At 35.3% G+C, this 23926-nt stretch overlaps 1 protein-coding gene across 1 annotated transcript in view; it reads left to right on the forward strand.

Moving 5' to 3' along the window:
• Window positions 1–4399: 4399 nt before the first annotated feature.
• LOC109072847 (striatin-like) overlaps window positions 4400–23926 on the forward strand; it is a 49289-nt gene continuing 29762 nt past the window's right edge. Inside the window, 2 exon segments of the mRNA XM_042766928.1 lie at window positions 4400–4534; window positions 4536–4628. Of these exon segments, the coding sequence (XP_042622862.1) occupies window positions 4400–4534; window positions 4536–4628 (228 nt within the window).

Here is a 23926-nt window from a genome sequence, read left to right on the forward strand (position 1 = left end):
CATATGGTCAGGAGGACATGCTCGGCGATGCCCGAGTTATTGAGCAGGCAGGTGAGAAAGCTTGACCTGGCATCAGGGTCATCCGATTCCTGAGAAACCAGAAGATGAGACCGAGTGAGGAAAAGCCCCGTAGCGTGAGAAAGCGCTTAAATCCAGGCCGGTTGGACCAATCAGCTGACGCAACTGGGCTGTTCACTGGAAGCTACTACAAACCATAGTGCAGTCAAACTCACCAAAAAAACATGAAGGTACACAGAAACCAGTATTATATGCTCCATAATCTAATAATTCTGCATGCATGTATAAGGTCAGATTCTATTTAATAAAAAAAACAAATAAATAAATAAAAAAAAACAAAAAGTCAAATCCATAAGTTATATGCACTAATATTAGGACATTGTGAATGTGCAATATGATTTATAAATAAATATTTCCACATTCATAGGACTATTACTACAATAAGTTCATTTTGTTATGAAAAAACAAGTTTCCACATTCATAACTGTATATGCACTAATAATTACATTACACGGAATATGAATTATTATTAGTAACTTTTATATATAACTTTAACATTCATAGATTATCGCTCAAATAATTTTGTTAGTATTCCTAAATATCCATTTATTTTATGGATGTGAAAAGGCTACACCTATCTGTATCGCTTTCATCATCTTAAGTGTGCACAATCATAGATCCGTGTGATACGAATTTAAAACGTATTTATTATCATCTATAAATATAATAGGCTATCATTAGGAATGCTTCAAAACCTAATCCACATAAAAACCTACAAATTTTATATTAAATTTTCCACATCCATAACAGACGAATCACATTTGCAATTTAATCATTTTATGAATGAAAACAATCAATATAAAAGGCACACAACACACATTTTAAAAATAGTGCACCTATATTTCCTTGAACATTCATTAAAGTGTCAAATTATATAAAAAAACAAAAAAAAAAAACAAAAAAAAAAAAAAAAAGTACTTCTGACGGTTCAGATGAACATTTATTGAAGACCACTTGCACAGATTTGGTTGGGACAGACCTGATGTATGGTCACGAATGACTCATGGTGAAGTCCTGAGGCCGAGGGAAACTTGGTCTTATCCTCAAGAGTGGTAAGTACTTCTCTCTCCGCTTAACTCTCGATAATCACCTGAAAATACACACTACTTTAACACTGACAAGCTGAACCGGGGAAGAGATGAACCAGACTCAGAACCCGGCGTTTCTTAACGGGACCTTAGTTCGGAAAAACTTAGTTCGGAGTCCTGCAACCTTTTGTTCCTCGTAGCTGATCGGTGTCATATTACCAAAAAAAATACAAATACCAAAAAATACAACTTTTTAAATGTCACAGCATGTCATCAGAGAGTTATCGGAGTGTGCATATTATAAAGACACATCCTAACAACTCTTCCTCAGTTTGAACGGGTTTGGGATGTATGTGATTTTCTCCAGCGTGAGGCATGTTGTGTCGCACCTCTGACCCGCGCGCACTAATTACTCGCGAAGCGCACTAATTAAATACTGCGCCGGCCGTGACGTCACGCTGCCCACGTCACGACTTCAAATAAGGAAATTCAGACACAGTTTAAAATAAAAAATAATACAAAGTGTTGATGTTTGCGTGTTGTACGGTTTGTTAATCTAATATTTAATGTTCTGTGTTGTCGGTCTGCACATACCTACTAAACTGCTGTGTTAGCCCAGTGGATCCTTATAAGTATGAAGATGCGCATTCCTGCAATGTCGCAGGTCAAAGAGGCTCTGAATGGATTCTTGTGTTGGTCACGGGTTTCCCATTCTTTAGAAACAGGACACATGGCGTGTTTAAAACAGAGGTGTTGAGATTGTTGTGTTGTATAACAGGTTCGTGCATGACATGACCACTTAAACAAATGAATCCATTGTGGAAATTAGACACAAGCATTTGCTTGCACTATGTTGATGGCATGCATAACCTGCGTTCTTTTATTAAATGCTGTCCTGTTCCATTTACATATGACATTATTTTTGTGGTAGTAAAATTCGTTTATTGTCAAAAAAAATTATGTAATTATTTTTTTATTTATTTACATGTAGGCCTATCGGTAATTTCGTTAGTTTTTTAAGTAGCGTTTACTTAGACAGCTGATGTGGTGTTTTTGCCAAGATTGCTAACATGCTAGTAAATAATAAACAATACAAACTTCGGGGGAAATGAGGAAACGTTTGGCGCAAAAAGGATATAAAACGTCAGCCGACAACAAGTCCAGGATGCTCAGCGCACCGCTTAGATTGGACACGCTTAACATTACGAGTTGTTCGTTCTGTCCCCATCAGTGACTGTTTCGTGCTGGCCGCGATCGTGGACCTGGATTGTGGGGCGTTGCAATGAGCGGAAACCCCAGCCTGAGAAGCGCGATTCATTTGAATCGAATCGATTCGTTCGAACGAGTCGGTTTTTTAAAGGATTCGTTTGAACATGCGTGTGCAGTTACGATGCACTTTTTGTTGTTGATAAAGTTTGACAATTTTGACATTGAATGTATATAGTGGCAAGTCTTTTTATTCAACGTATTATTAGCCTTTATTATAATCAGATATTATATTATATATATATCACTATAGTAGCTATGATCCATATATCTATAACTATAATCTAGATTATAGATTCAACTTAATATATGTTTGTCTTTTTTTCTCCCTAATTTTTATTTTCTATATCTATATACATATGTGTATTTATTAACAATCTTATTTTTTATTATACTGGGTGTTGTTACTTGCTGTTTGCTCTACTGTGATAGTAAAAAAATAATCCTTGTATGGTGCAATCTCTACATATTGGCATAACGGTCTTTCGGATTTCTGACAAAGTTATGTTATACCATTCTGTCACTGTGTCAAAAAATATTGCCAAATGTTTGTTGTTGCTTTTTTTTTGTGTGTTTTTTTTTTGTTTGAAACATACCACCCTTTTAAAGTTTTGCATACGCGCCGAAATGACCAACACAAAAAAAATAAACCAAAAATTTCTCATTTTCAAGACTCAGAAAAACGGCACTCCTTAAAAAATAAACCATTACAATCTAAAATAATTCAAACTATATTTTTTGGTTTATATTCCAAATTAAATAAATGTCTAACTGACATAAAATATATAGAACCATCGGCCTCTACTTTATTTTAGTGTCAGTATGCTCCCCCCACAACTAAAATAACAACATAAAAAAAGAAGTATAAAATACGATAAAGACATTTATAAAAAAAGCTACACGAAACAACAAAAATTATTTAAAAAATTACACTAAAATTAACTTTAGGAAATAGAACATATCACAATAAACAACCAATGCAAAACTATGAACAGAAAAATTCAATAATTATATAAATTAAAATTAACACATGACCATATAAAAATAGAAAATGATAAGTATAAAAAAGAATAGCCCCGATTCAAGACTCTCTGAAATTAACACCTGTAACTACCAAAGGTGATTATAAAATGGGTTGAAAAACTTCTTCAGAAATAGGCTAACTACACATTAAATTGTTTCTAATAACAAGTGATAATAACTGGTGATATAAAGTATCAAAAGCCGTGAAAATGACTAAGATTAGTTAAATATATATTGTAGTGGTGGATTGCAATATGGTCACTATAAACATCATGCATTTCTAACATTTATGCACTATTTAACTTGAGACAAAAAAATTGAACGCGCCCGATGATGGAGCGGCTCATAATTAAACAAAAGTAAATAATTAAGTAATTCTAAGCTAATAATTACAAGAAAGAAATATGTATGTATGTTATTCATTCACTAATTCATTGGTGTATTCCATATATATATAAATTATATATATAAATCTCATATATATATAGATCATAATACATTCATCATTTAATAGTATTTATTGATTTTCCTCCACATTCATTTTCCAGGGGTTATGGTTGTGAATGAATGAGATGAAACGAATAATCCATGAATATTGTTTGTTTGTTTATTTATGCCTATATTTGTGTATTTCATTAAGTATTTTAAGATTTATCATATATTTCAACAATTATTTAATGATTTATTTGTAGTAATTTTGACATACATAGTCGGAATCCATGTTTAGGCCTATTCGTCAGCGGTTTATTGTCATTCCACTCGGCTGATCGGTTCGACACGGTTCAGTTCAGCGAAGCGGTTTCCCAAGAACGATTCATTCGCGAATCGACCAGCACTAGCGGAAATAGTCATCAAGGAACCAGCCTTTGACACAGCTTTTTAGCCGCGCCGGTGATTTGAGTCGAGAGCTAGCCTTCCCTTCGTTCCCGTTCTCCGTTTCTCCGTTCTCGGACGAACTCCAGCGGCCGTTCGGTCGATCAGACATCCGATTCCAGGCTAATGCCATGGACGAGCGGGCGGGCCCGGTGTGTTCTTCAAGCAACCACAACAACTCGGCTTCTTCCCGGCGGAGCGGAAAGCGCCTCAACCGTGGAGACGGCGGCGGCGGCGGAGAGGACGGGCCCGCCGCTCAGTCAGTCTTCGGCGGGGCTTTTACACTTTCTGCAGCACGATGGGGCCCGGTTCGAGGTGGAACGGGCGCAGTGGGGAGTTGGATGGCGGGCCGAACTGCAGGTAACGCGCCTTTTTTCCGAACCGTTATTTTCTGAGGTGTTTTGAACGCTGTCCGCCAAAAGTCAGAATCAGACATTTCTGGGCTTGTTGTTCTCTCGCGCGCTGACGTCACACGCGACCCTGCATTCACCGCAGAGTCTCTCTCCTCCTGGAACTCTGTCCAGTTCATCACAAACACCGATCACGGCGGGATATAACGTGTCTCGGTCATTTTGGGGTTTGTAACGTACGTGAGAATTGGCCGGGTTATGAAATGTAGATGTGAGAGAATGGAAACACAATCTCAGTTCTGTTGCACATCATTTTACATTCCTTAAATTCTTAGACAATGTGCGCCGGTAGAATTCTATATGTTTACGTTTGGTGTGTACCTATATGCAAATGATTAAAATGTATAAAATGTATGGTGCAGTAAACGAAACACCATTTGGTGTGTGTGTTGTGTGTGTGTGTGTTGCACGTGTACACATACATATAAATGTATTTTTCATATATTATAATATATATAGAGTATATAGATAGCATATCCTCTATCTATATTAAATATATAATATTCATGACCATCCACCAATGTTTTCGTCCCTAATTTCTCATTTCCTACTTTGTACATTTGCATGTATCATGTTAGTATTTCTAAACTGCGTAGATGTGTGTGTGTGTGTGTGTGTGGTGTGTGTGTGTGTGTGTGTGTGTGTATATACATATACATATACATATATACATACACACAGAAACGATGTAAATGTTATCGTCAGTAAATACAAAATAGATATACACAAACACAAACACACACACACACATATATATTATATGATATATATATAGAAAGATAAATTACAGTTTCCATAAAATAACAGGAAAACAGTCTGTTGTAACATCATTAATCTTTATGGACTATCATATGTTTGTATATATATTATAAATAATAACCTTAAATAATAATAAGTAAAAGCTGCTTCCTAAATGACGCACTATACACTATGCATTTCATACACTTCTGTACTTATGCACTATTGTACTCAACCATGTAATGTATGAATTATATAAGGTTATTTGGTCATCCCCTAATCGGAGTCTGATAGCACCTCCCCCTTATGTTACATAAATAAAAGCTGTCGAAGGTTGAGTGCCATGAAGTGTCCAACATTCCCACTTCGTTTTTTACGGTTATTTAGGGGGTGGCATCTTAAGTGCACGTTTCATTTTGGAATTTTCAGTGTGAACGCACTACTCACACTCATTTAAACTAAAAAAAAAACCTCATAGAATAGCGCATAAGTACACTAGCTTCTCTAATCCTTATTGTATTCTAATCTATTTGTTTTCTTTTATTTATTATACAATTACAAAAAAGCAAAAATTGTCCTCATTTGTAAGTCACTTGGAGCTAAAGGCATCTGCCTAAATGACTTATAATGTAAATAATTAAGACACAAAAAATCTACCAAATTCATTTTTTCTATATTGTAAAATTTGCCATTTAATTTTGCTTTCAAAACTATTATGACTGTACAGAGTAAATGTAACAGAAGTATTAAAATAATTAAGCGTAAATAGATATGTATATATTTATATTTTATTATATCTTAATATTTGATATATTTTTTAAAAAGTCATTGTCAAAATGATTTAGCACAGTAATGACAAAATAATAATATAGCAGGGAACTGCAAACTCAAATCTGAAAGCATCCAGACATTAATTGTTATGGCAAATTAATGTAATAATGCTTTTTAAAAAATTAATGGTCCACTTCAAAGTAAATCCTAGCCATTTATTTTCGACTGTGAAATAAAATGTGGACACAGACGTGGGTTTGGTGTTTCTGGGTGCTACACTGTGTCTGATTTCTCCACCCGATGGACGTTTCACAAATAGGAGGTCAAAGGCTGCAAGCTCTGCGTGAAGCAGTGTGGTCACCGTCCGTCTGCGTTATCTGCTTCCAGTACACTCGATCGTCAAAACTACTGAGGAAAGTCCTTAAACAGCTGGACCACTCTCTCCTCCTGTGAGGCTACCTAAGTATAGTGACTAGCTAGTGAACACTGTCTGGTTAGCTGATATCAGTATTGGCTGTCTCTCTGCGAGTGTTATTTTAGTTACTGTTAATATTTTGAATTTGTTTTAATTTTTTTATGTTCTTAATTTTATTAAATATTTTTGTATTTTGTCATTTTATTGTTATTTATTTGTAAACGTGTGTCGTAGTAGTTTTATTAATTTTATTCTAGTTTTAATACATGAAGTTAACACTAAATGAAAATAAGAAATGTTGGCCAACTAGCTAAAGTTAAAAAAAAAATTAAAAACAATAAAGGTTTCATTAATATATTATTTAATTTAAATTAAAAAAGATTTCTTTCAAGTAATGAAAATGTTCTTTTTTTGTATGGTATTCGTTTTAGTTTAGTTACGCAATAACCCGGGATCTATCTGAATCGAGTACCGTTTTCCACCTATTGGCGTTCTAAATGTATTTTGCAACATTACGTAGTGGCCAAACTCTCTGCGTATCCTTGTGCAATGTCATGCTTTACGACTCGTAAGTCCTCTGTGAAGCGGCACACTGAGATGAGATATGGTAGTCCTAAAACGGGCAGCGAGTTGGTTAATGAATGCTGTGTGAATATCTTTGGCAGGTTTTGGGTGGTTATTCAGGACGTCCGTACAGTTGCTCCATTGCGGCCGCATGCTTTATTATGCATAATAAATTGGGCAAGGGGTGGGACAAAAACAGAAAGTTGTGAGCGGGAGGAAAAGAGCTGGCCATGTGACAGATGAAACACGCTTCCCAGCTGGGTTTCAGCCCATCCCCAGATCAGGGCTGGGAAAACTAAAAAAATTATTAATTTTGATTACTGTAAAACAACATAACACTGAAGTTTTACAGTCTATTTATCTCGCATTGTCATTTACAGGACAGAGTTCTGATGTGGCCTAGTGTTTATTAATATTGCAAAGGGTCTTGGTGATGTGACTAATGAAATACCTTAAGGTGGATCTGTTGTTTTAATGCTGCTCAGAGAGGTGGTACGATTGCATTTCCCGTTACAACAGCAAATATTGTAAAACGAGCGGGGCTTGAGGTGGATCAGAGCAGGCTTAAATTTACTATGGCTTTATCTGCTGCTTTGTGTTTTTATACTGAAGTTTTAGCAATCGTAGGGGCAGCCTTAACTCAGTTAAGACATAACCTAGTTATAGGTATAATCCGCAAAAAATGTAAAGTTTACACTGCAAAGAGGGACAGAAGCGCCTCTGACGTGGCATTGCTGTAGGTGTTTTTAATGCGCTCAGAGGTGGCATGAATGCATTACAGCAAATACAATAGTGGCTTTTATAGAGGGGCTGAGTGGGATCAGAAGCAGGCTTAATTTATTTTGCGTTAGGTTTTTCACAATATGTTGAGCAGGCACCAGAGAAGCCTTAACTCAATTAAGACACTAGCAGTTAATATTCTCACCCGTGCCAAGTTACACTGCAAAGATGGGCATAATATCGCCTCTGAAGGGCATTAGTAGTAGCGTCTGGTTTATGCTGATAAGAGGTGGTTCACCAGAGCAGGCTTCATTTTACTCTGGCTTTTATGCAGCATTGCATCGTACACTGAAATTTTGTGCAGCACGGAGCAGCCAACTATCTTAAACGGCATTTTGACCAAGAAGTGCACACTAGGTTTCATGCAAATTTCCATTTGAGCATTTTATCAGTCTATTGTGGAAGGACTGGCCTGATATCACAACATTTTTACATTTGCATGTCCGTATGCACTCGGTACTGATGCGTCTTGCATCCCTAGAAGGCAGCGTCTAGCTGAAGAGATCCTGACTGATGTTTGTCCTTTCGTAACGGCGGGCCCTTCAATGCTCTGTGTGGGCGGACGGTGTGTATGGAAAGGCCCCGCGTATGTGTCGAAATCACCCTTGGGCACCTTCCCGACGAAATCCGGTTATGAAAGGAATATAATTCACTCCGTTTGTACATCGGCTCCTGCTACCTGAAGTACAAAGGCCTTGGCCAGTGATGAAATTAAAGGGCAGTTAGCATCCTGGCAGCGAGCAGGAAAACAGGCGAGTGTGTAGGCAGTGTGTTCGTCGTGACGCTGGGAAGAAGGGACAGAACAGAAGCGGTTGGTTTTTTATAGCTGTGGTTGGTGATCATTTACTGCTGATGCTCTCCTTTCGTTTGCGTCGTGCCCTCGGCTGTGAACCGGGGGCGAATGCCAGGCTTGACCAGAGAGGGTGTGTTTGTGGATTTTTGACTAGCCTCTTTAGGTCCTTTTCTACATGACTCCATTTAGGCAGTCAGCGCCCGGGCCGACTAATAGGGACGTGGTCAGGATGGTCAAGTAGCCTAAGCTTTACTATTTTTAGTTTGCGTGCTTTTTACAGGCTATTAATTATTGGCAGGGGTGCTAAAACCTCTTATGAGACGAGATGCATCTCTTAATTTGTCCCCTGCGCCACAGGCCAAACCAGTGCTTTGGCACGAAATTTGCTTTTAGCAAAAAAAAATTGACACAAAATTAGTGTTGAATTCTCTCCTAGTTAGTCAGTGTATGCATGCATCTGCTGGGAAGCATGCAGGTTTCTAGTCAGTTTCCATTCTTTTGCGGCTCTGTCCGGTTTTTTAAAACGCGTCCAAACTTGAACAGCATTGAGTGACGTGGACACGTCCAAGTTAAGTTTGCTTGAACTTTGTGCACAGTCCATTTTTCACCAGCAGATTCATGCACAACACGCGGTTTTATGTTCGGTTAGGTGTTTTTGCTTCAGTGCATCAGGATTTGTGTTGTTAATGCAAGTTAGTGTAAAACCTAAAAATAAGGCAGAAATAAAAATAAAATTAAGTATTAGATGGCTGTTGCACATCCTAATATAAATAATACTCATATACATAGTGCGCATTGACAATGAGTCACATCAGCATCCATAATTGGAGAGTTTGTTACCACTAGAAATTATCGTCCATCTGTAGAAATAAATCAGTCACTTACTTGTGAGAAAATGTAGAAAATGTAGGTGTGACAGACAAAATCATTTTGTTAAGTTGGCGCTGCTCCCGCGCCATAAAAGCGGAGAAACCCCTCGCTAAATGATTCACCAAATCTGGTAAGACGTGAAATGTAATCACCCTTTTTCGCACAGGTCATATTTTGCACATTACTGTCTGATACTGTTATATATTCATATTGTTGTATAAACAACATTTTTTCTTAAATATACTACATGCATGCTTGGTATACATAATAAGTATACAGCAGTTACACACATATATCTACTTTTATTTTGGAGGTGATTAATCAATTTGACAGCACTACTATATAAATCAATAAGCAAAAAGCAACTAACACCTGAACATCTTAATCTTGATTAGAAAGAAGATTTATTAAAATATATTTAAAACTACAGAGAGGCAATTACCAAACATACTAAAAACCTGAACATAAAAAACTATCTATAATGGCTTAGAAATAATACTGAATAAATACTTATTAGATTGGTTGATGTTGACGCTGGAAGCAAGGATTTATTACATGATGTTGGCGTGTTTCCCAGATTGTTTGGGGTGATTGAGTTCAGGGTGTCACTGGGAGCGGCTATCAGAGCTGTAGCAAAACTGTTTTTTGACTGCAGTAGTGTGTGTGTGTGTGTGTGTGTGTGTGTGTGTGTGTGTGTGTGTGTGTGTGTGTGTGTGTGTGTGTGTGTGTGTGTGTGTGTGTGTGTGTGTGTTTGACTGAGAACAGCCGTGATGTCATGCTGGCCTGTGATTCTCCGTCAGTCCAGCCGGGAGTAACAGCTTCTGATGTTCGCACGGGTTGAATGTTTGGCAGGTTTTATGTTCAAATAAGCACCCTGAAACATCCATTTTCTTTCACACACTACTCATTTACTACATATTTGCAAGCTTCATTTCACCACGTTTTTCCTATTTTTGTCTGGGATCTCTTGCAGTTTTGAGAATGGCTGCAAAATTTGATGCACAATCAACATTTTTTGACTGCAGTAAATCGAAAGTGGTGGCTTCGTGGTGATGGTTGCACTGCATCCAAACACAAAGCAGATATTTTAAGTTTCTTTAGGGGGCCTTGAGCTAAACAAGCCCCTTTACTTCAGTGTAGCCAAGTTCTCGTTTTTTTTTTTCAGAAACCAGGTTTATTATAGGCAGCAGTATAATACTGTTTTGACATAAACTAGTATGCGTCTTGCATGGTTGTGTATTTTATGTAAGGAAAGGGAATTATAGGGGTGCTGGCAGGCCCAAATCTCTGAAATGAGTTTGCAGGTGGCAACTTTAGTTTTATGAGTGCTGAAGTCAATTGTTTTTTGTTTTTTTTTTGAATGTGGGTTTTCGTTCAAATGCCTGAAATTAAGGTTCTATGGTGGTGAACATGCGCTCAAGATGGAAGCCAACAATGCGGGCGTTTTGAAAGTCAAAAACTTCATAGAAACATTCCATTGTAAAACAATACACAGATCAAACCTTTAAAGACAGACCTATTTATCCAGCTCTGCGGTTGTTTCAATTAGGTGGTTTGTCTTGTACTTGTTGAACCATCTGTTCGCATTGATTTCAATCTTTAATTTAAAAGAAATTATTTAATAGCAGAATTAATGAGAAAAATACATTACCCACAATGCTTTACGAGTGCGCCAACTCAGATATTGGCAAAGCTCACCTCCCCTGAAGGCCCATAAATTATGTAATCGAGTCCCGTTTTTCCCAACATTATCAAGTTACTCACCAGTACCAGAAATAGAAAGATATTCGTTGGGCCTCTGACGTTATGCATGTTGTATATACATCGGTATTTAAATGACCTATATTTGTTACAACCTTTAGGTTGTCATATCGGTTGGTCTCTTAACAATGAGGTTCTTGACTGATTCAGGAACATCATGAGATTTAGATACACCGGCCTTTTGTGCTTACCTATTCTACCGCATTCTGTCTACAGTCATTTCTGTTCCTAACAACAACATACAAGATCATCAATAGAACTTTACTTTATACTGTTCCGCGTAGTATTTGCTTATTTGCTGCTCTCCTGTCCCGCTAATATCGGTTTCCCCTAACATAACTATATATCACAACTTATGCTTGTGGTGGTGGCGACCTGATCCTATTAATAATTATAAAACAAATGTCTCTTAGAAATAACGTTGATAGTAATCCTGAGTTAGGATGACAGATGACCGCGCATCCAGTTTCATTATCCAGAATCAGTTACATCTGTCAACATTGTTACGCAAGTCTTTTTATCCGGTGTCCGCTCTTTTAACCATTTGGTCTTCATAGCATACCATTTTAGATCCTGATAATCACAGTTAAAACACCACCCAGATATAGCACCTCAGGACCATGGGAAATACCGGTAATATGGCTCCATTGTATTTGTACAGGTATGTGAACAATCACTGTCGTCTAAATCATTGATCTCAACACTCAACTTTGGCGGGCCACAGCTCCAACCCTAATTACCACGGATCATTCACTTTATTTGTTTTTCGCATAGCCTTTCATTATGTAATGTAATATATATGTATATACTGTATGATATATATTAAAAAAATGTTTTTTTTATCCAAATACAAAAAAGAAAATCCGAGAGATATATAGCCCATGTATATACTCGCAAATCGCAAAACCAAAAAAATAACGAGATATGCACTTTGTTTGGGATTGTTGTGTGGTTGTTGTTGTTTTTTAAACAGGCCTAGTATGTAGTGTTGTAGTATATACTACGTCAGTGTGCAGTAAAGCTGTAACGCTAGTAGTCCCCATTCTGAACATAAAAACCATGTTTTGTCGTAATCCCTGTCCTCTCGGTGTCTCGCTGTTCGTTCGGACAGTACTGACACGGGAGGGAATAATTCATGCAGGCTGGTTTCCCCTCTGCGTCTTGTTGCATGTGTGTGTGTGTGTGTGTGCCTGTGTCTGTGTGTGTGTGTGTGCTGTGTGTGTGAATGCGTCAGACACATCTCAGGTTTCCTCCGTGTTCTGGGTTGCGGCGAGGAGTCTCCCCACTGGCTTCAGCTCGGGTTTGACAGCAGCTCATTGACTCTTGGACCTAATTCAGTCAATCACACATCACCTTATTTCCTTCCTAAAACGGTGCAAGTAAGTGCACTAATCCGGCTGTAATCTTGGCTTACTCCGAGTCACACTCTTACCTCATAGTGTTTTTTGATTCACAAACGAATAACCAACTACCTCTCAGCTCAGACCAGGGGTTACTGTGTTCACTGAAACTCTCCTCCTATTTTCGTTCATTGAACTACAGCTGAAATGCCCTTCCAATCATCATATTATAAAAAAAACGCCAGTTCCCAATTGAAAGAAAAAAGTAGATATGGTTGGTGCTTCGCACCACACTGAAATAAGCTGAAGCAACCTTACCACTAAATCTAAAACCTATATATAAACAACAATGATTAAACCCTAAATTTCACTCTGACAATAAGCCGCACAAAATCAAACTACAAAATGACCACAGTGCCTAACTCGAATTGTACTTCTCAATCCTTAAGCTAGATTAAATTGAAACACTGACACCCATGTCATAACAGTCCCTTAAAGTTCCTTGCGTTTTGCCTCCCCCCTCTGCACTCCACTTTAGTAGATAATAAGCAGAAATCGTATATCCAACTGAAAACTTACAAGCTAAACAGTTCTTCTCTTTTCTTAAAACCCATTTTCCAAAATCAGAACAATTGCATTACTAACCAAATGGTACATCAATATCATGTTATAAATGTTTCTTGTTCATGAATTATAAAAACTTTGCGTTTGGAAAGTGCACTTTCAAGGTCTATGTTCAAATAGGTTGGCGTGACAGTTTAAGGGGTTAAAACCCTGGGTTGTGGTTTTTTTTTTCTCATCTTATGTCATAACACTCCTGTAAAAAAACAATTGTCGTTTGGAGAAGTGCATGTCTTGTAAGAACCAGTGTGTCTGCTTTAAGTCCCAGCATGCTCTAGTAAACGGCCACCCTTCATGCTTGTGTTCATGGCTCCACGGCCCCGTAACCGCAAGTCTGTCCTTGTATAGTAGGATGGTTGCGCACACTGCCTGTTGTGTCAGGTACAACGGTGAAGGATGAACTCCCTGCGTTCGCACTCACATCACGGTTCACATGACTTGACAGGAAGTGCCCGGAGAGAGCCACTACACCCCAAAACTATAGACTGTGCACTATGTACTCAAGGAAATCAGTGTGGCATAAAAAGCTGGTAACTCACTGAGTGCTTGAAGTGTCCAACACTGCACACTTGTAGCTGCACCACTCTACTGCACTTTTTATTCTTTATTATAAATGCAATACAATTATGCATAAGTACGCAAATTGGGATGCACCTAATAATCGGAATCAAAAAACGCACAGCTTAAATATTGGGTAAAATAGACCATTTTAATTAGAATTAATGCTTTTTTAGTAGCCGCATAAATATAAAGCCTATTTTTAAAATCATAGTTTTGTATGCACTGAGCTTGTTGTAATGAAAAAAGATGAACGTGATGCTGCTTTAGAATTTTGGTAAAGCAGGCCTGTATTTTTGAAAACCGCCTCTGATGTCGGACTTCTGTGTGAGGGTCATGGTGACACCGCTTGAACTTTTGTGACTCCTGCTTTTAGGCAAATGACCCGATGTTGGGACCCAAGAGAAGAACTAGACTGTGTTGAGCTGTGAAAATGTGAATTGTAGACGTGAAACAAAAAGCAATCTGCATCGTTGTTCCGCTCATCATATTCACAGATCTCACACCTTTGCACCAGGTGTGTGTGTGTGTGTAATGTTTTTGGATACTTGTTGTTCTACTTATTAGACTTACAGCTATTGGTCTTACTTTAGATCTCATGTTTGACAATTTGATTTCTTGATCTTCTTTTATTCATTCTCATTCCTGATTCTGCCCCTTTCAAAGGGAATCTATCTTTTCCGTCCAGGGGAGCAAAAGCCATAGCATTCAAACAAAAACTTTTTTCTAATTTTTTAATCCAAAACCAAACATATATTCTGCTTGTTTTATGGCCTTGTCATACGTAAAACAAAAAAAAAACCTGTGAAGTGAATTTTACAAATCCTTTAAAAATGTAAAACCAATAAATATTGCTTGTTTAGATACTAGTATCATATATTTCTTTTACTACCCCGATTTAATAAACTACTTAATAATTGAAAAATAAATTATAGTTAAAATGATGTTTAAAAAAACTTGCATGCTTCACTGTTACATATACTGTAGTCCTTTTATATTTTTGGCCCCAGCCTTCTATCAACTTCAAGGTGTTATCTGTTATTCAGCACTAGTTGTCGGTGGTGATAAGGACTAGTGTCTGATTCAGCAGTCCACAAATTCATAGTGCTCCTGTCACTTGTGTTCGTCGACTTCTGTTCCAGTTTGCTCTCTCATCGGGATTTGCATCTCTTTATGTGACAAACTCCATATCCCTTTCAATTCATTCGTTCATTGCGCAGCTGCTCCTACTACTGTACTCGATGCCTCCTGGCACATAAACATCTAGTCTTTGAATATTTTTCTTTTATCGGGTCACACGCACCGTTCACTTGTTAGGCCATTGTAGATTCATCTTGACTATCTTTATAATGAATGTCAGTGTAAAAAGTTCATATCACTAATCTTTAAAAATGCAACTTAACTATTTGTATATAACTCATGTCTGATTGTTTGTTTATTGCTATATCTATAACAAATAAATCGCACTTGAGTGTGTATTCTTTAATAACCCTTATTATATTGCCACTGTGACGGGTTTTTTTTACGGCTCTACAAAACATCTTCAAATACAGCTCGATCACAAAAGTGTTTAGTTGGATTGATTGAAGGGTCTTACTATGCAGGGTGGCCTTTCATTCTGATTGATCCCATCAGTCTGATCCTTTTGCATGGATCTGCTGAATGATACGCTGTGATGACACAAAAACACAGAGAGAGTGTGAGTTTATCAGTCACATGCACGGGATACGAAGAACATTTAGTTCAGTTCGGACCCAAATTCATGCTGTTCTGCTCAACAGCACCATTAAAACATTTCATTCTAACTATTTATCTCCATCCCCAATTTGAAGACTTATGCATTATTTCATATAGTATTGTATTTAATATATAGGAAAAAATAGTGCAAGTAGTGTGTTCAAAAAACTAATAAAAATGACAAAAGCACATAAAATTACTAACAGTTAAACTAAAATTAAATTATAAGCGTGACTATATGACTGTATTGTTACTTTATTGCTTAAATGCCTTTAATATTTGCTATATTTTACCCAGAAATCTCTCTGCATACTTATGCATTATTTTATGTATTTATAATAAAGGAAAAATTAAAAACTAATAAAAAAAAATAAAAAACTAATACAAAATGACCAAAAAGTGCTTACAAAAGTACCTAAAAATATACTAAAACATTCAACTACACCAAGACAAAAGCTAAATCAAAATATTAATAACTGTTTTAAAAAAAACCTGCTGTCTATTTAGCATCTTTTCAAATTAAATTCTACTTAAAAATGGTGTATTTCACCCAATATTTAAGTTTTGTATTTTTGCTGATATTGTAGCTATGTCAATGTCCGTTCTTATACAGTATTATCTTATGGTATTTTTATATGGGTATTATGTTATATTATATAATATAAAAAAAAAATATATGATGCAAAAGTGTATTCAAAAAAAACTAATAAAACCAAACAAGAATGGCATAACTAAATTACTACAACATTCCTAATGATATTCTCTATTAAAAAATGTAACTTTGGCCTATCTAAGAAAACCAGCGCTGATGTCCATATTTAGAAAACACAATCTGGCTCCAGAATACCTCTCAGAGCTGATTTTCTCTGCTCCAGGGTGAATGCCATGTTGGTGCTCGACTCAACGAAAACGCAGCTAAAACCTATAAATGTTGATTTAAATTGCTAAGCCGCCGGGTTCCGGCGTGGAGAGAGAGGCGTTTTTGTTCGACGTGTTCAAAGGGAAGATGACACACTATTTATCCTCCCACACTTTCCTGACGCGGGGAGCCCATAAATCCATACAATATCCGCACTATTTAGACCACACAGACCATTAATTGACCCTCTAAGTAGTGCGCGTTCTGCCCAGCAGACACCATTAGAGGATATCCTGTGTAGTTTGCTGTAACGGGGATCAAATGAGCGTCTATTTTTGGGCGGCTGATGCGACTGTTCGGGGGGTCTCTCTCTCTCCATCTCATAACTTCACACAGTGGGGCCGTTTCCATGGGGGACTCGGCTGGTGTGTGATTGACTCATTGTTTTGTGTTTCTTTAGGCTCAGTAAATAACTCATCTGATCATGTAAATGTCGCCCCGGTGGTTTTCTTTCTAGTGCAACAGCTGCAGATTAGACCATGGTGTTTTTAAGAGTTTTACCTGCCGATCTGACTGATGGTCCTCATCGATTGTGTGGCGGGTCCCACGGGATGTGTTGGTGCTTTTACTGTTGTGTCCACACCTGTGGCAGCTGTAGAGATGTTTCTGTATTATCAGAAAGAGCTGTTATTAAACGTACAGCTGTGTGATTTACTATTTTGAATGTGTATATTTACAATGGAACCATTCACACACTGAAAAAAAACATTAATTACATTTTCCTTTAATGTAAGTGGTTGCAATTCAATTTGTTTTAAGCGTACATTTAAATTAAATGTTTTGAATACTTTGTAGTGTGTATTTTTGTTTGTATGTAGATATGTTTTTTTGTTTTTTTATTTTTAATTATGTTAGAAAATGTTATCTTTTTTTTTCAGTGCCGACTGTTTCCACAGTTATTTACATTGTATATGTAGGAAGGTTTTTATATTTTCATATTGTGATAACAAATTTATCACGTGTCTTTCTTCTCTTCTAACCCCAAAAAAAAACATGTAATAATCTCTTAATATATTAATCTCTTACTTATGGTATTTTTTTTTTGAAAGAGAAAACAATAAATACTAGCCATTCAACACCATTAAAACCAACTTTGTGGATATAGTGAAATATTTTGAACGTTATTTTTTACCTTTGGGTTTATGTAAAAAATTATCTTTGGTCCATGCATTAACATCTTCGTTTATCATCAAAAGCTGCCTAATAGTGGTTCAAAACTATAAATTTCCAAGGACCGATATATCGGCCGACCTATTTGGCATTTTTTAATTATCAGCATAGGCCAATAATTCAGTATTTCTGTTGGCTTATATTATCAACGAGTATTTGGAATTCTTTCATTATTTGGGCATTGAGCAATATCTTTTTTTTCTGTTTGGCCGATATGCCAGCCAATATTTGTAACTTTTTTTATCATCAGCATTGGAAAATTAATTTTTCTGTTTGGCCGATATATCGGCCGATATTTGACATTTTTGAATTATCAGCATTGGGCCAATAATTTTTTTATTTTTTCTGGCCGATATGCTGACCAATATCTCTCTTTTATATTTTTTTAAATATCACATTGGCCCCCCGGCCAATATGTTTTTCTGTTTGGCCGATATATTGGCTATATTTGTATTTTTTTTGTATTACTGCAACTAGGGCAATAATTTTTGGCTTGGCTGTCTATACACTCTGTTTAATAAGTTACACTAAAAAGCATAAAGTTGTTATTGAAAAGTGTTTGTTTGTTTGAAGTGGAGTTTTGTTTAGTTGATTTATGGCTCATGCACAGCTCATCATTTAGAATTGAACTTGAATAGAAATGTCGCGGCTGTGAATGTGTCTCGTCTAATCAGAATTTAGTTTTGATGTTAGTTTAAATGTTTTGTACTGGTTTAATAAAATGAAGTTTTTCTGACCACACGATTCAGTAATTTGATATGAATCATCTGACCTGATGAATCATCTACATCTGCTTTGAATCTATAAAAGATCCAAATAAGAAGACAATGATCAAATTAGATGAAGTACCTTTCAGTTACGGATTGTAGGCATTTTCATTTGTGTCAAATTAAGTACAGCATCGTTTCATCTTATTCCCATGTCTATCTACAGTTTAAGACATTTATTCCTTAAATGAGTGAGTGTAATCAGGCTCTGAACGGCTCACATTTGCTCTCGTGTAGGCGAGGGAGGTGTGTAGATTTGGGATGCTGATGAGTCATTTTGGAGTGAGGTGTTTTATGAACGCATCTCTCGCTGACTGCAGATAAGAGCGTTTGAACACTGTAAGACTGGATTGGTCGCGCGCTCCGGAACAGTTGATCGCTCAGTCCATTTCTAACCGCACAAACCAACCACAGCTTGCTCAAGCAGAATGAAAGCGTTGTTTAACACACTCACACTGTTGCTCAACGAGAGGCTACGTCACGCTTTGCACACACACTGAACACACACTGAGCCACTGTGTGTCTGCTTACCTACATACAAACCTGCTGGTTTTCATGCCATACGCAACCACATAAACGTATTTGGACACTGATGTTGCCCTTAATATTCTGCATAAAAGAAAATGAAAAATATTTTTTAACACTAACACTTGCAATTAGTTCGATGATTAGTTCACATTGCTTACCTGCATTAGCTAAAATTGAGCATTTATTAAAACTTGGTTAATGTTAGATAAATAATGTTAGGTAAAATATGATGTTTCATTATTAGTACTATGGATATTATAGATAACAAAATAAAGCTATAAAATAAACTTTAACTGAAATAAAAAACAAATACACTTATTTAATTGCAACTAGTTTCTGAGGCAAAGTTAGTCTTTTTCGTTTTAGCTTGATGTACTAAAATAACTAAAATATAAATAAAAATGAGTAAAAACTATATATATATTTTTTTTAAATGTAAAAAAAAAAAAAGAAAAAAAAAGGCAAAAACAAAAAACTTTACAAAAACTTTTATTACGATTAAAATAAAAAATTAAAATAAAATTGAAAAATAAATTCAAATTATTAATAAAAAACTTTATCTCGCGTGTGTGTGTGTGTGGGTCAAAGACGTTAAGATGTTAGGTGTCAAAAGAAATGTACAAAAGTGATTTTGTGTCCATTTTAAGGTTTCAAATAAGTTTTTGGAGAATAAAATGTCAAAATTTGGTTGAAATAATGTCACATTGTCATTCAGTGTAACACAATATTTATGCAAAAATCCAAACAACATGCTTATTCTGACGTGTCTTGTACATATTAAAATATCTAAAGAATAATGGAGCATACTAAATTTTATTGTGTTTTAAATTAGTAAAAAATTCTTACTGACAAATGGGCAAAACCTAGGATAGTGGCAAATGTTAAAAATGTAAATTACAACTCATTACGTATTTGGGGTGAAAGTAATTAGTCTTTTAATAATGTCATAAATTGATTTTTTGTGTGTAAATATGCCTGACGAGATTGTTACACTGAATGACATTTTACTGGGTGTCTTCTGTAAATCAGGGGGGAAATGTATGAATTTATTTTTTTGCCCTCAGAAAAAACACAAACAAAATTGCAATCGCAAAAAAACAGAAAACTTTTAGCATTTTTTGGGGGGAAAAAACTACAACAGTTTTAAAGCAGTATTACACTTTTTTTTAATGCTTAAACGCTTTTTTTCGTCTTTGACCCGTATATATGCATATATATTGGGCATTCCAAACAAAAATAATATTCGAAAATTGCAGGTTATTATTAGATTTGATTTGAAAATTGCACCCCTCCGCTACATGCACGCACAAACATAAAATATACAGAAAAACAGAAAAATATACTTCAATATCTTCTGTTGCAATTATATCGTTGGGTAATTATACTGTAAATAAACTGCGGTAAATAAATAAATAATATATGATAAATAAAACAATTCCATCGCACACTTTACTGAAATACAGAGGGGGAAAAGAAAGAAAGGGAAGAAAAGTCAGTAATTAAACAACACAGTGCATCAGTGTTGGTACTGTATCAGACACTTGCACGTAACATTAGGTTATATGAAAAACAAGCACAAATTATTTAAAACAAAAATGAGGAGATATGTGTTTTGTGTTTAAATGGAGTTGTGGAGTTTTAGGCCACATTATACGCTTTCATCAACTTTTACAGGCTATATAAAGTTTATTGTTGCTATATGGGTGCTTCGCTTCTCTTGTTGTTTAATACACTTGGCCAAAATATCATGATATAAACGATTAAGAGCTTATGCACAGGATATTTAAAACGTACAAAAGTATATTAGCTAGACGGCAAATAACCTACTTCTCCGCTCTTCAAACACACAAAAAACATTAGCCTTTAAATACATAGTGTTTGAGGAAAGAAAACCCTGTACTATTCAAACATCAGTTAATAAATATATATATATTTTCATTATTTTCATTGGTTTCTGTGCTTTTTTTATTATATTATTATTTATAAATAAAATAAAAGCAGCACAACAAAAGGTACCATTATGTACAATCTATATATGTGGTGACAATATTGCAATTTTTATATACAATTTGTTTTGCATTAACCGTTTAAAATAAGCTTTATTGTCAGAAAATAATGCATGTATTTCACAATGCACGAAATTGATAGTGGTTCTAAAATAGCGTTATTTTCTTCATGCAGGATCACATTTTTGGCTATTTTTTTTTGTCTCTTTTTTTCTCTTTTTTTATTATGTCTATATGAGTTGTTAGCTTTACTTTGTTTAGTTTTAATTATTTTTTTAATGTTTTTTTTTTTTTTGCATTAGTTTATTTGGTTTTATTTATTTATTTATTTATTTTACTGTATAGTTTTTGCTTTTTGTTTTAGTTTATTTATTTTAAGTACTTTGACTTGGCAACTAACTTAAAATAAGTTTAAGTTTGTTTGTTTTTGTTTTGTGTTTGTTTTTTATTTCAGCTTAATGTTTATTTAATTTCAAATAATTGCACATTTTTATGATTTCACTTTTATTTATTTATTTTTTTGTTTTTAAGTATTCTTAAGATAATAATCCTGCACTGAAAACAACTTTCACTCAGAAATTGCTAGTAAATTTCACAAATTATTACAAAGAATGTGCAAATACTATATAGTTGCTTTGTAAAATCATTTTAATGGGTGTGGTTTTAATAGTTTTAAATAATTTTGTAATATTATCAAGTGAATTTGCATGACCTTGGTGTGGTAAACAGTCCTAGTTTTTTCAAGATGTGAGTGAAAGCAGCAGCGGTGATGATGAGGATCTCTTCATCGCATGAATGAGCGTCTTCAGTTCTCTCGGGCTCCAGTGTTTCTCTGCAGGCATGTCAAGAGACGCATCTGGGGATGCGAGTGGGCTGCGTCGACGTCACTGCACTATTTCTGCATTCAGCCGCTTTTCGTTCTCTCTGGTGCTCTTGATCTCTCTCTCTTCCTCCGGCGAGAAAATACAGGCTAGCCTTTTTTGGAAAGGGACGCCTCTGCTGGAATCTCCCTTCCGGGACGCTGGCGGAGACGTTTGTTTATTTGTTTGGATTTTGGGGTTTTGAGGTTTCGTTTGTGGTTTTTGTGTTTTTTGTGGGTTGTTTGTTTTTTCTTTTGTAAGATGTGTACATTTTGGGCCTTTTTTAGAAAACAAAATCTACAGAAGTCTATGGAATGCAAAAACTTTGAAGTTCAATATCTTAAAATTGCTCAGAATGCAGATAGAACCTTATAATTCTAAGGAGACGATATATAGAATTATTATATTATATTTTATATTATATATTATGTTATATTATATTACATCTATTATATTACATTTTATATTATATTGTTTTATTTTATTACATTTATATTTTATTTTATATTGTATTAAATTTATTATATTTTATTTTATATTTTATTAAATTTATATTATATGTTTTATTTTATTACATTCATATTATATTTTATTTTATATTATATTAAATTTGTATTATATTTTATTTTATTTTATATTTTATTAAATTTATATTATGTTTTATTTTATTAAATTCATATTATATTTTATTTTATATTATATTAAATTTATTAAATTTATATTATATTTTATTTTATATTATATTAAATTTATTGTATTATATTTTATATTATATTATGTTGTATTTTATATTTTATTAAATTTATATTATATTATATTATATATTATTTCTAGTTAACTAAAACTAAAACCATAAAAAATGCTACTTGAATTAAAATAAATGTTAACTGAAAGAAAATTACAGAATGTTTCCGAGGCAATATTTCTCATTTTCATTTAGATTTAACAACATACAAAAATAACTAAAAGTGAAATGATAAATACAACTGGTTGAAACACAAAATTAATCTGTTAACAACAAGAGGGGACTGATAATAAAATAAAATAGTAAAGAGAAATAGCTGCGGGATTATAAGGATGAGTGTAGATTGAGCTTTATTAAAATCTCATTAGAATTGAGAGTGAAACACACATGCGGCTTCGTTTCTTCCGTTCTTCATGCGAGAGATCAGTGCAGATGACAGGAAGAGTAATTTGATGGGGTTGTTTTTAGAGGATGTTCTGTCTGAGCCGTTTAAAACCGGTCTGAGTTTAAAACCGGTTTGGTGTCACTTTAATCGGATCAGTTTGGAGAAGTCAAGAGAGGTCGTGTGGAAGTTGTTTCAGGACTCAAATCTTTCTGAGTTTATTGCTAGCATGTTTCTACACTCACCGGAGGACGTTTAGCATTGCTTGTATTACAGACAGACATGCAGGATTTAAACGTGTGTGAAATAATGCAGGGTTTGCCTGTCTACAAGCGTCTGCTGCTCTAAAAGAAGCCTCTGCATCCGTATGTGAAGCTCATGAAATAAAATGGAAATTATATTTTTTGCATCGGGTGTGCAACATCATAATAGATCCATGCATTACAGTAGGTCTTAATATAGATCTGTCTCAAATGTTAATCAGACATTAAAGAAAAAGGCAGCATCACTCGCTGCTCTTGATTAAACTAGAGCATTATTATAGAGCTATATTGTGATTTAATAATATAGTAGTTATTGTTAAGAAAAGAATTAGAGGAAAATATGCAACGTTGCTTGGTGATTTTGCTTTGGAATCTTCAGAAAACTCTTCTCTAGAAAATCTCTATTCTTGAGCTGAGAATGCTGGGATGTTTTCCACATCTCCGTCAACATTCCTGTGTGCAGATATCCATGTTATGCAAGACACGACTGCACATGGATCTGGCCTTGGTTCCCATCGCATTACAGCATTCTGACAGAACTGGTGTAAAGCTCAGGGAAGCGTCTCGGGTGACGTGGTCGTATGGTGTCCAACTCTTCAGGATATGATTAGTGGCTTGATTCAGTTCAGGATGTGCTTCTGCTTCTGCTTCAGTTCAGAT

Source organism: Cyprinus carpio, chromosome A11 (genome assembly GCF_018340385.1).
Source record: "Cyprinus carpio isolate SPL01 chromosome A11, ASM1834038v1, whole genome shotgun sequence".
Classification (NCBI taxonomy): Eukaryota; Metazoa; Chordata; class Actinopteri; order Cypriniformes; family Cyprinidae; genus Cyprinus; species Cyprinus carpio.